The sequence below is a fragment of the Hyperolius riggenbachi genome, chromosome 1 (assembly GCF_040937935.1).
Source record: "Hyperolius riggenbachi isolate aHypRig1 chromosome 1, aHypRig1.pri, whole genome shotgun sequence".
In the NCBI taxonomy this organism is placed as follows: domain Eukaryota; kingdom Metazoa; phylum Chordata; class Amphibia; order Anura; family Hyperoliidae; genus Hyperolius; species Hyperolius riggenbachi.
The window spans coordinates 616,414,716-616,428,227 of NC_090646.1; the positions used below are offsets into that span (position 1 = coordinate 616,414,716).

General features: G+C 42.6%; 1 protein-coding gene across 1 annotated transcript in view; it reads left to right on the forward strand.

Annotated features, from left to right (window-relative positions):
* The window catches only part of LIFR (LIF receptor subunit alpha), a 123,120-nt gene extending 109,928 nt beyond the window's left edge, over nt 1-13,192 (forward strand). The window contains exons 16-20 of the mRNA XM_068271809.1: nt 278-445; nt 3,195-3,359; nt 5,250-5,343; nt 7,773-7,851; nt 11,189-13,192. Coding sequence (XP_068127910.1) covers nt 278-445; nt 3,195-3,359; nt 5,250-5,343; nt 7,773-7,851; nt 11,189-11,821 — 1,139 coding nt within the window. The 3' untranslated portion in view covers nt 11,822-13,192. The remainder of the gene's footprint in view (nt 1-277; nt 446-3,194; nt 3,360-5,249; nt 5,344-7,772; nt 7,852-11,188) is intronic.
* The last annotated feature ends 320 nt before the right edge of the window (nt 13,193-13,512 follow it).

Here is a 13,512-nt window from a genome sequence, read left to right on the forward strand (position 1 = left end):
TTTCCTTTGTGAAGACAGAAGCAAAGAAAGCATTTAATAACTCTGCCTTACCTTGGTCATCCACCATTGGGTTCCCACCCTCATCCTTTAGGAGTCCTATACAGTCAACCTTTCTTTTTTTAGAGTTGATGTACTTGTAAATCTTTTTTGGGTTAGATTTGATATCCTTAGCGATTTGATTTTCAGCTTCGATTGATTGTGGTTTTTTATTTTTCTAAATTTTTTTGTATTTTTAATTTTTTGTGGTGACATTCTTATTTTTTTTTTCTATTAATAGCTCCCAAAGCAGCACCAAATTTTACCATACAGGAAACCACGTCCCACTCTATAGTCTTGAAGTGGGAAGCGATTCCAGAGGAGGAACTGCGAGGCTTCCTGCAGGGCTATCTGGTCTACGTAGTGAAGTATCACAACGATTCATCGGTAACCAGATTCCTGGAGCTAGGTAAGACCTGCACACACGGCTGCACTGCAACTGCGGACTGCATACAGGCTCAGATATAGAACTGGTTAAAGGAGGACTCGTGATATTTTATTGGCCACAGCTCTAGATTGTAAAAAGAAAAGTACCGTATGTATGTGGGAGGAAACTCTCATTGATAACTATAACTTAAAGTGAACACGAGGTAAGAGTGACATGAACGCTGCCATATTTATTTCCTTTTAAACAATACTAGTTGCCTGCCAGCTCTGCTGATCTATTTGGCTACAGTAGTGTCTGAATTATTATTATTTAGTATTTATATAGCGCCTATATCTTCCGCAGCGCCGTACAGAGTATATTGTCTTGTCACTAACTGTCCCTCAGAGGGGCCCACAATCTAATCCCCACCATAGTCCTATGTTCTATGTATGTATCATGTAGTGTATGCGTTGCAGTCTATGGCCAATTTAGGGGGAAGCCAATTAACTTATCTGTATGTTTTTGGGATGTGGGAGGATACCAGAGTACCCGGAGGAAACCCACACAGACACGGGGAGAGCCTACAAACTCCTTGCAGATGTTGACCTGGCTGGGATTCGAACCGGGGACCCAGCAAGGCGAGAGTTCTAACCACTGCGCCACCGTTGTATCACCTAGAAACAAGCATGCAGCCAATCTTGTCAGAACTAAAGGTGGCCACACACGATGCAATAAAATGATCCGATTTTACAGTAATTCGATAAAAACTATCGTATCTCCCGAAAAAAATCGAAAGCGGATTTCCCGTTTTCTTCGATTTTAATCGATCCGGACTGCCAGATATTTTTCTTCAATCTTTCTAAAGATTGTATGGTGTGTGTTGGATTGTCAATTTATTAATATACACACCCTAGCAATGTTGTTAGTTTCCAATCATTTTTATCATAATTGGGGAAAAAATGTAACATATGTGTGTGGTACATTGGTCATATTTTTGAAATGTTACAATCAGTCAGAAAAATTTATTGCAATTCTTAAATTGAACAGATATTTAAAAAATTGTATGGTGTGTGGCCACCTTAACAATGATGTCTGAAATGGCTGATCTGCTGCATGCTTGTTCAGGTTTTATGGCTAAAAGCATTAGAGGCAGATGATCAGCAGGGATGCCAGGCAACTGGTATTGCCTAAAAGGAAACAAGTATGGCAGCCTCCATATCACTCACACCTCAGGTTCACTTTAATCCGTATAACTCTTGCTTGACAGAAATCAACTTTTGAATATGAGGGATGGATAAATAGGTCAGTAGTTCACAAATGTGGTTCTGGAATACTAAAAGACTCCTTTGCTGAGACAATAACAGTTTTTAGTAAACACAGAATACAACTTTTGGTTTCTTGAAATGTCTTATTGAGGGGCAGGTTGATGGATATAATTGCGTCTTATAAATTATTTTCAGTTCAGGTTTGCTTTAAAGCCAAATTGAGGACTAAAGCCTATGACAGCCGATCACACTGATTGGCTGGCGGGGTTGTGGGAGGGTTGTAAAGAAAAAAAAAAGAGAAATTTATTAAAAAATAAGAATATTTACAAAACAATAAACAAACATCCTGGGAGCCATCACAGCCCACCAACAGAGAGCTCTGTTGGTGGGCAGAAAAGGGGGGGAATCACTTGTGTGCTGAGTTGTACGGCCCTGCAGCGAAGCCTTAAAGCTGCAGTGGCCTATTTTGTAAAAAATGGCCTGGTCACTAGGGAGGTTTAAAGGGACTCCGAGCACCTCTCATGGGCATGCCTTTAAGACTCAGTACTGCAAAGTACTTAAAGAAGCATACCTTTCTATAGCTTGTGTCCTCCTATATCATTTGATGCCTGAATCGCCATTCTACGCCAAATCATTTTCATTCGATTTCAATTTAAAAATGGTGGCTGCCATCTTGGCTATGTTATAATTTCCGGGTCACCCCTGTCTTCTCTGTTAGAGAAGTGCATCACTGAATGAAGCAGGAAGAGGAAGTGACACGCATGGCCATTGCAAGAGGCTCCTCCAGTGGGGTCATAGCACGACTTTGTTGGATGTCGTCTGTCTTTAAGACATGCCCATAAGAGGTGCTCGGAGTCCCTTTAAGCCCGTGGTCCTTAAAGGGATACTTAAGTAAAAAAAAAAAGATTTTTACTCCCCTGGGGCATCCCTCAGCCCCCTGAAGCTGTATGGGGCCCTCGCAGCCCCGCTCCGATCCTCCTGTCCCCGCCGGCGGCTACTTCCGGGTTCGGCGACAGCCGCCGACAGGCTGGGAACGCGAGTGATTCTCCGCGTTCCCAGCCGCTATATCACCCTCTATGCTGCTATAGCGTATATACGCTATAGCAGCATAGAGGATGATATAGCGGCTGGGAACGCGGAGAATCACTCGCGTTCCCAGCCTGTCGACGGCTATCGCCGAACCCGGAAGTAGCCGCCAGTGGAGACAGGAGGATCAGAGTGAGGCTGCGAGGGCACCATACAGCTTCAGGGGGCTGAGGGATGCCCCAGGGGAGTAAAAATCTTAAGTATCCCTTTAAATGGTTAAAGTTTTGAAGCCTTGCAACGAAATCGTGTACAGTCATCAAAGATAATCTCGTAATTGCTGTAACGTTTAGATGTAGCAGCCTGAAACGTCACTTTCTGAAACCTCATGTGCTGGTCTAGGACACATCAACTAGTAGCTTCACTTTTAGCACTGCAACAATTTAACTTTTTAACTCAACATTGCATTTTCCAATCTTTATTTTATTTTTTTCTTATCCAAGCTCATCACCCAGATAAAAAAGTTAAGAATATCACTGACCCATCTGTGAGGGCTTTAAAGATCGAAGATCTTCAGAGTGGAACAAGCTACCAGCTAGGAGTACAGGCCTATACTGGAGGAGGACAAGGCCCAGTTAATGCATTCAGCGTCGTGACCAAAGACAATGGTATGTACTACTTGCACTTTTTTTTTTATTATTACAGTATTTTTAATTGCAAGCTTACTAGTGACAGGAGAAAATGGTTAGATGTGCAGGTGTGGGCCAACCAAACCTCTTGAACTTTCTACAGGACTACTAGTTAGATCAGTCAGACTTCTCTGTGCCACCGATTGTATAATGGAGGGAAAGGATCCTGTGAAGACACTTATATTAATGGTGAAATATTTAACGTCCCCGATGGTAATCCCCTGTGTAGCTCTGGGTTAATTTAAAGTGTTAGAAGCGGTAACCCCGAGCCACACTCGGAGAGATCAGTGGGCGGGGCCATATGCAGAGAGCGTCGCAGAGGGGTGTACATCTCGCCTCCTCAGGATCTGGACACATGCAGTCTGTCTTCATCTTCTCCTCCTAGGTGCTCCATCTCTATGGTGCGAGCGCCGTCTGTCACATGACAGATGAAGAGAGATGGAGCACCTAGGAGAAGAGGATGAAGACAGGTAACTTGTGTCTGCCAGATACAGGAGAGGTAAGTTGTTCACCCCTCTGCTTCTCATTCTGCATGAGGTTGGGGGACACTCTCTGGCTACCTATGCTTGGGGGGCCTTTCTTGCTACCCATAACAGGGTTTCCTCTCTGGCTACCTATAATGGCAGTATGATTATTTTAGTATTTCTAAGCAGGGCTGCTCAAATCCGGAACCGTGAGACATCTGGATAGTTCTATCCAGATGTCTCCCAGTAAACCTGTGCGGGGTGGGCGGGGGTCAATATTACCTGTCTGACGTCTTCTTCGTCCGTCCCTCGGCGCCTCCCACGATGCGGTCCAAGCAGTGGCCACGTGATTACAAACACTTCCTCCTTCCGGGTTGAAGGAGGAAGTGTTTGTAATCACGTGGGGCGCATCAGGGGAGGTGCCGAGGGATGGACGAAGAAGATGTCACAGGTAAGATTGACCTCCCCCACCCCGCACAGGTTTACTGGGAGATAGCCGGATAGCAACTATCCGGATGTCTTCCGGTTCCAGATTTGAGCAGCCCTGTTTCTAAGTGTACAGCAGTAAACAATGCACCACTTTACATTTAGAATTTACATTTAGAAATACTAAAATAATCAGACCTCCAGTAAAGGGGTACTTGACCTTTTTTTTTTTTTCTTGTTTGATAAACTTTTCTGTTCTTTTGATACTTCCAAAGACATAAATGGAGTATGTGCCCTCGATTTGTTAGGTCAGAAGTTCATGTATTTCAATTGCAGTCTGACTATATTTGGGCAAAACTAATTGTAATGATAATAAATTATCAGTGTCATTCACACTTAAGGCGTTTTTGGATTTTTTTTTTAAGCGACAGCGATTTTTCAAAATCGCCCTGAAAGCGTTTACACCATGCTATCCTATGCGCTAGTTCAGATTAGGGGGATCCATCCGCTTTCCGCTCATATTAGCGCTGCATGGGCCATTTTCTGGGAAATTTTGCTACAATAGAAGGTATAGGAAAAGCACTCACAAAATCGTTGTGCAGCGATTGCGTTTTTAAGAAAATAAATTGTATTTATTCTTTTCCGGATCAAAGAGTTCACTTCCTGACTGATGTCAGGAAGTGAAAAAACGGAATTGCTCTGCAAAAACACATACAAAAACGCTTACCAAAAACGTCCAAAGAACAGAAAGGGAAAAAAATTGCTTAAAAAAAAGTCCTCTGTGAACGCAAACGCGATCGGAACGCAATGTGAACGAGGCCTAAGAAAACATTGCTGAAACAAATTACTATGCAATAATTTACTATAAGAATGTCATTTTTGTGACGTTTTATGTAACAAGTGTAGTTTTTGAGAAAGATCTTTGGACCTGTATCCTAGAAAGACATGAAGTTAATTTATTTTTTTTCTCCGTTTGAAGCTGTCGGCTTGATCCTCGCCATCCTGATCCCCATCGTAGTGGCGGTTGTGCTTGGTATAGTGACAAGTACCATATGCTACCAAAAAAGAGAATGGTAAGTAGGAAGTGGCTTGAACCTGCTCAGTACAGAGGTAAAGCTTGACCATAGAAGATTTGTGTTTTACCAGATTAGACATTTGATTCAATTGAAACCCTTAACTCAGTTGAAAATTCACTCAAAATTCAGCATTTCACTTTCCTTGAGCAGGTGGTTTCGGCGCTTAGTGTCGAGCAGCGAAGCTAGGCACCGCTGTAACAGTAATGTTATACTGAGCAGGGAGCATAAGGGTAATTCATGGCTCAAACCAGGGCTTTGGAGTCGGGGCAATTTTGGCTACCTGGAGTCAGAGTGGGAGTCTGTTTCATAGACTCGAGAGTCGGAGTCAGTTGATTTTTGTTTCAAATCCACAGCTCTGGTAAGTATTAGACTAAGGAGTCGGAGTTGAGGAGTCGGAGCCATTTTGGGTAACCTGGAGTCAGTGGTTTCACAAAATGAGGATTCAGAATTGGAGTCGGATGGTTTTTGTACCGACTCCACAGCCCTGGCTCAAACTACATCTCCCTCCAAGTTGCGAAAACCTTGGAGGGGGAATAATATTGTACGCCGCCAGAGATTCAGCTCACCCTGTGCTGAGCTCACAACATATGTCACTTCCCCCCCTCCATCCCCCATTCTCTCATCTGCTTATTATCCACTGTTTAGTAGGATTCGAAGAACCGAAAAGCATACAGTTTTCATATACTCAAGGCAAAGGAGTACCTGAGAGTGTGCCTGAGGGTGGGTGTTTGGAGTGAGAATTATCACTTACCTACGGGGTGCTGCAGGTCCTTATGGAAGCCACCATCTTCCGTACTGGTGCTGTATTTTCATTTTCCCGATGAAGTAGTGTGTGTGCACCCGCAGCAATGCATGCAAGGAGAAGTACTCAATGGATGTGAGTACAGAGATCTTCTTGCATACATGGAGTACATCTCCTGGCATGTATTGGGACAGGCATGAGTGCATGACTTCAATGTGGGAAAACAAAAATGCGGTACAGGGCGGGCTATCCATGGAGAAGAAGGTGGATCCCATATGGACCTAGGGCCAGAGGAGCAGCACCCCGTAGGTAAGTAATAACGCTCACCACAACTTCCACGCTCTTCCCAATGGCACACTATTACAAATCTCCCTTATGTGGAGGTTCAGTTAAAGAAAAAAAAATACAAGAGCTCAGTTCACTTTAGCCACTTGCTGTATTTAAAAAGACAGTGTATTTATGTCCTCTCAAACTTAAAGCGGAACTGTAGATTTAAAATAAACAGTGTTTCACTTACCTGGGACTTCCCCAAGCTCCCAGCAGTTGTCCTGTCCCGCGCCGCTCCTCACTGAGTCTCCGTTCCCCCGCCGCCGCTCGGTCCCGTATCTCGACTTGTAAGTCGATGCCAGCGCAGCTCTGGCCAAGTGTATCCTTTCTTCGCGTTCCCCTCTGCAATAGCGGGGAACGCGAAGAAAGGATACGCGTGGCCAGAGCCGCGCAGTGACCCGGCGGCGAAACAAAGTAGTTGGCGGCGGGCGAACGGAGGGTCGTTGAGGAGCGGCGCGGGACAGAACGGCTGCTGGGAGCTTGGGGAAGCCCCAGGTAAGTGAAACAATGTGTTTAATAGGAATCTACAGTTCCGCTTTAATCTAAATCCTCGGGCATGAGTTTTATCTACTGCTACTAATGAGCACAGCATAAATACCGTAATTCTTGGCAAAGCATACCACCCAAAGAAATTATTTCTAGTGGTGAAGTGGTTAAAGTGCCAGACAGATATATTTTTTTAGGTATAAAACTGTAAGAATTTAAATTAAAAGTGATCTAGTGAGGGATTTAAGGCACTGGGTCATCAGAAGACAGCAAGAGATACCGGATTGAATTTGCAAACAACTTTCAGAGCCCTAATGGAGTTTTATCAAAAGTTGTTCCTGAAGTCATCCTAATTCCACCCACTTTTCCTTCCACACTTTACTATTCCATCATTGGAATGGAAAGACTCACAATTAAATATTAATGTTCAGGAGCTGTTGATTTGACTAGTCTCTCTGGGATTCTTCTTAAAAGCAGATGTCCACATAAAGGAATGCCTCTGGTTTTGGGCCTTCTAAGATACTCTTGTACCGTAGTTATCTGCAAGCCTCCTCAGACCTTTCTGGGCTCCTGCTGGATTGTTAGTAGTTAGAAGTCCTAATGTGAAAATAGGTTCACCTGAGCAGATGGTCCATGTCTCGGTGACTTTTCGCAATACTTCAGTCTGAGCTGAGCTGAGGTCCATGCATTATTCTGGCCATGGATGCTTGAGCAAACTCACCATGAACTGTGCTTGTGTGAGGTGCAGCTACGTTAACGATCGTGTTATAACAGATACTGTAGCTTATGTAGGCTGTTACACTAAAGATGGTTTTGGAACTGTGCAGTGTATCCTTCCTAAGTAAAGCCAATTAACTATCTTTCTATGCAGGATCAAAGAAACCTTCTATCCAGATATCCCGAACCCAGAAAACAGCAAAGCGCTTCAGTTTCAAAAGAGCGTCAGTGAGGTAAGTCCTTTACCATTGCAAGCTGTTCAGCCGTTGCCCCGCTGTGGCTGCAAACTGCTCGACTGAATGTAGCACAAAATAGATGTACAGCATAGTCCCTGGTATCTGGCACCGACTGGGATCGCCTGATGCCGCTACATGTGCTTGCCGATTGCTTAAGCAACCAGCCAAAAAAGCACATATCGCCCCTCAGGTGCGGGACAGAATACTCACCGAGCCTCCAGAGACTTCCTGTAACGCCTAGTGGCTTTCTGGCTTCCCTCGTGCACAGAAGCCAGCGTGTCACCTGACCTGCATCAGGTCATGTGACACGCTGGGAGCATTGCACGGAAGCCGCTAGTAGCTACTTGACGTCACTGGAGGCCCTGTGAGTATTCTGTGACCGGCTAAACCCATCCTCCCGCCACCCCCCCCCCCCAAAAAAAAAAAAAAAAAAAAAAGGTCCCCATTATCCCCTCCGTTATTCCGGTTATTTGAGGCTTCCGGTTGCCTGAGTACCGGATAACAGGGACTTTGCTGTATATGTTTACGGGAAGTGTGTGACTTTGATGTTGCGTAAAAGAGGCATCATCATTCACCTCATTATTTGGATTATTTTACATAGAGGCCCTTGGTCTGCATTATTACATTTTCAACTTTCCTCTCAACAAAAATCTATTGAAACAATTTCATTTTATAATGGTAGCTGTTTAAGAAATGATAGCTAGAGCTTGGAGACTATCTCCTGTTCAGTTTGTTCCCATTTAGACCCATGTTACTAATGTTCTAATTTATGAAGGTTACATAAATCCAGCTGATAGAATGGGTAATCTAGACATTTGAAAACATTGGATTGAATAAATCTATTCATTAATATTATCGAGATATTAGACGTTTGGCGAGGACTTGGTGGGGGGAGGGTTATGAAATGCTAATCCTAAATCTGCTGAATACTGAACCTGACATTGTATATGACGTTGCCCCATTTAGAAAAGATCAGGTCAAATGCTGGGAATACACGGCTCGATTCTGCGCCCGATCGTTTTGTCCACTTGATCCTCTTATCTTCCGCTCGTTTTTCTGATCTCTTTTTCAATTCACTTCAATGACAAATTGAGCAACAAAATGATCGAACGGTGATCGGACATGTCAGAAGAAATGATCTGTCTAACCATCTAATCAGCTCAGAATCTAGCTGTGTATTCCCAGCAAAAGAGATGCTCTGCTAGCTGCGTCTCTGGCGGTTATCCCTTATGTCTAAATAGCTTTCGCTGCTTCTCGTCTACAGGGCCTGCGATAAATGGCTGGAGATTGGCCACTAACTGTCAAATTTCTAGTAAACAATCGTTAGAGCGATCACCAATTCTGATCTGATTGGTTGTAAATAATCTCCGTTGATAGGCAAAATCGAATACAAACTATTATAAAAAATAGTCATCCGATTGGATTTTCATCAAATCAGAATTTAGATTTTCTTGTTGGTTGTGATAGATAGGAAGCAAATATTGGTTCGTTGATGGTGTAGTGAACGATTTTTCTTCCAATCAGAATTTTCTGATCGCTCAAACTATTTTTCAGTAGAAATTGGATCGTTAGTGGCTACCTTTAGAGAACCCAAGAAAGAAACAGTCATTTGGGAGGTGGAGCATAAAGAAGACACTCCAATTTAGATGGTCCTATGAGCGTCATCAGGGGGAATCTGAAGGAAGAGGAACATGGAGGCTGCTATCGTTATTCCCTTATAAACAATGGCGGTTGCCTGGCTGTCATGTTGAGCTTTTTGGCTTCAGATGTTTCCGTCACACACATGCAACGAGCATGCAGCCAGTGGAGTCAGACCTGAGTCAAAGCATCTGATCTGCATGCTCATTCTGAGCCAGTGATTTACAGTATTAGAGGCAGATCTTCAGCTAAGAAGTTAGGCCACTGGCTATTAGACAATTGAGATGGCAGCCTCTGTATTTGTCTTGTTGAGGAAGTGGAGCATAAATAGACCATTTCCATACCCTTTAAAGAAGTCATCAGGCAATAATATATATCTCGCATTTACTTACCTGGGGCTTCCTCCAGCCCTTGCAGCTGTTTGTGCCACCTTGACAGCTCCGTTCGCAGCCGCCGGGACCCGGGGTCCCCACATGGTGCAGAGGCCGACCTCCTTTACTGTGCCTGCTGAAGCGCCGCTGTCAATCAAGTCCACGTTGTCCGCGGCATACTGCGCAGGTGCAGTACGCCTTGGACAACGTGTGCTTGATTGACAGCGGCGCTTCAGCAGGCACAGTAAGGACAACCTCAAGGTCGTCCTCTGCACCATGTGGGGACCCTTAGGCTGGCGGCTGCGAACGGAGCTATCGGGGTGGGGAAAACTGCTGCAAGGGGCTGGAGGAATCCCCAAGTAAATAGGGAATATATATTATTGCCTGGTGACTCCTTTTAAAGCGGATTGAAACCCAGCATTTTTTCTTTGCTCTAAGATTTACATCATATTATATATAACCAGCATTTTTTAATTTACTAGAACAGCATTCAAAGGGTTACACACAGGACTACAGTTCCCTGCCAACAAAGCTAGACGCATCCAAAGTGGAGATAATATTATCTTGTATTTAATTGTATTACGTGAGGAATGTAAATAAACACTTCTCTGACACTGCAGGCTCTGCTGAACAAAGTCAGACAATCCGAAAGAACATGGATAAAGCAGTTATAACTTAAAATGCAAAGTCAGTTCTCTGAGAAAAAAAGTGTACTTTGATAACGTATAATTTCGAAATGAATAATGCACAAAAGCAAATATGATAACCGTATGGCATATAAAAAGTAGGAAAACATGTTTTTATTGAATATTATGTCAGGGTTTTTTACCGCTTTAAGGGCAATTCATCCAAAGATGATAATTCATCAAGTCTTGTGAATTCAACTGGTGAGATCGCCATGTTGAACCCCAGGACTTTCACGTCTGCTGTGGCACTCACTTAAGGGTTTTATTCCTTTTAGATATTTCTTAGTATAAATGGTGGCAAATAAAGTAGGAATGGTAAAACTGCAAGGTGGTCGGGCGCTTTTACAGGAAAATGTTAATTCTACAGTTTTCAAGAGTTATCGTGGGTGAATGAGCCAGCGGCATTTCACCCATGTGTCGATATTACTTTTGGGTTGACGGTTTGGGTTTCAAATTAGGAATCTGATTTTGTAACTTTATCTATTTTATTTGGAGTGCATTATATAAATGAAATTACTACCAGTAAATGGCAATAATTAGAACTAATACTCCACAATTTGCTTGATGATGAATTTATTCTTGATCGAGCTTCAGAAAATACCAAAGCAATCATTTACATTGTTAAATTTTATTTTTTAGGGCACGAAAACCATTAAAACACTGGAGATGAATCCATGCACCCCCAACAACGTTGAAGTTGTAGAATCCTTTTATGCTGTTCCTAAAGTACTGGATACGGAACTCAATTCTCCATCGGAAGGTGATCATCTTCCTGAAGATGGTTCTGAAGCTCCAGAGGATAATCACATAGTTATTTCCTATTACCAACCTACAGCTCAAGATGATACATCTAATCCTGTGCTAGATGAGTCAGCCACTCCTTCCCAGGTGATATACATTGACATTCAATCTATGTACCAACCACAGGCCAACTCAGAAGAAGAAACGGAAAATGACTTACTAGATGTTGGTGGTTATAAGCCACAAATGCAGCTACCTATCAATTCTGTGACCACGGACACTGAAGCTATTTCAGAGGAAACCTTAGCGGAAACTGCAGGCTATAGACCTCAGGGACATCCTAACACCTGGGCTATAGATTCCCCGGGTTCTCCTACATCCATAGGAAGCGAAAATGCTTCTTTTGGGAGCCCTTGCTCTACTAATTCCAGACATTTTTTGATTCCATCCGTGGACAACAAAGACTCCCTTAAACCTACCCATGCAGGATGGTCGATATCTTCTCTCTTTCAGAACAAACAGGATGACTGAGCATGGAGTAGCAAGCTGTCTTCTGTGTAAATCATCAAGCATGTCCCTCAAGCTATCGAGCAAGTTGGTCTTCTCTTGCTAAGTGTTTTGTACTGACTCTGCTGTGAAAGGGGATTGAGAGTGAGAGATGAGGTGTCTTCTGGACAAAAACTATCTAACTTGTGTTAGATATCTCTCAGCATCCAACTCTTATTTTGAGGCATTAATGTAACCACTGGTAAATATGCTGTAAAGTGTTAGCAATATAATCTAACATGAATATTCAGCATGCATCTTAAAAGGTTCAGAGAGGAACTACATCAGGTGGGCAGGTGCAATTTTGGTGAAAATGTGAAATTACTAGTAGTTATGCCTACAAATGCAATGGCAAAGTAATTTAAGAGATTGCTTATTCATGTATATAAAAATATAAATGTTCCGTCGAAAATCCAGCTCCACATTGCAAATCGTGGCTTAGTATGGCTAAAGCTTTTAAAGCTATTTTTTTTTTTTTGGTCAAGTCTTTCAAGACTTGAAAGAACAGTATTTTTGGAGCGAATTGTATATGGGGCTGTAAAGTTTATAGGACGATATACAAGTGAAGGCTGTTGGGCCGGTGGCATGAAAACATTTTCAGGGTGAAAGATAACTGTTACTTCTCATGGACCAGACTGGTTGATACACATGACTGTGTTAATTAGTTTTTGCTTCCAAAGCCTGATTTGGCTAAAGCAGGGATATCAAACTGGTCCTTAGAGGGCTGAAGTCCTCACACATTTTTGACACAGCACTAATTGATGGGTCTGATCCGGAAAGGTGAGGTCCATCAGAACACATTCCTCTCTTTCTCGGTCCATCCTAAACACTGGCATGGATCTGGTCCTCCAGGCCTGGAGTTAGACACCTGTGGGCTAAAGGAAACGTCTTAATGAACCTTGTTTGCTGGAGTGTATTTTTCAGGGAGCTGTGGGCGATGTTACCAATTTACCTTTATGCCTCCCAAAATTTTCCTGGACCGTTTTTAAAAAAGGGAAAAAATGTACCCTTTGTGCTGGAACCATTAGAAAAGGGGATCTACCAAAGAAAACCCACCAAAGACCAGCAGGAAATTCAAAATGCTGTATCTGATTTTTGTTTTCAATTTTTTAGATCTAATCCATTAACCTCCCTAGCGGTACTGACAGATTATCCGTCCATTCAAAACATGCTGTGAACAGTATAAATGTGCATACACATCAAAACTCTCCTGCACTGTATACTAGACCCTTGCTTGACACATTTTGGCAAGTTACAGGAAAAAAAAGTTATAAAAATTAATTTTATCACGTTTTGCAAAGAAATCCTGGGGAAATTGAACGCCCGGGAGGTTAATAAATCCTCTTAGTTTAAATAGGACAGCCTCTTTTATCATAGTAGAAAAAAAATTAATAGACCAGCAAAAAAAAAAAAAGAGTTGTAGTGTGTATATAGAAGAAACCCTTGCAGTTGAACAAAAGTTTTACCTTTAATGGAGATATAAATGTCTATTTGCTTACCACAAATGGACCATCTAATTTAGTTTGGCTTTAATTCCAAGTTTCTTTCTTAATTATTATCTCAAAGAAGCCCTGGATAATCAAGGATCAACCTCTTGTACCTATATATATATATATATATATATATATATATATTTATACTTTTCTTCCTATTGTAGCACAGAATTGGCTAAAGTT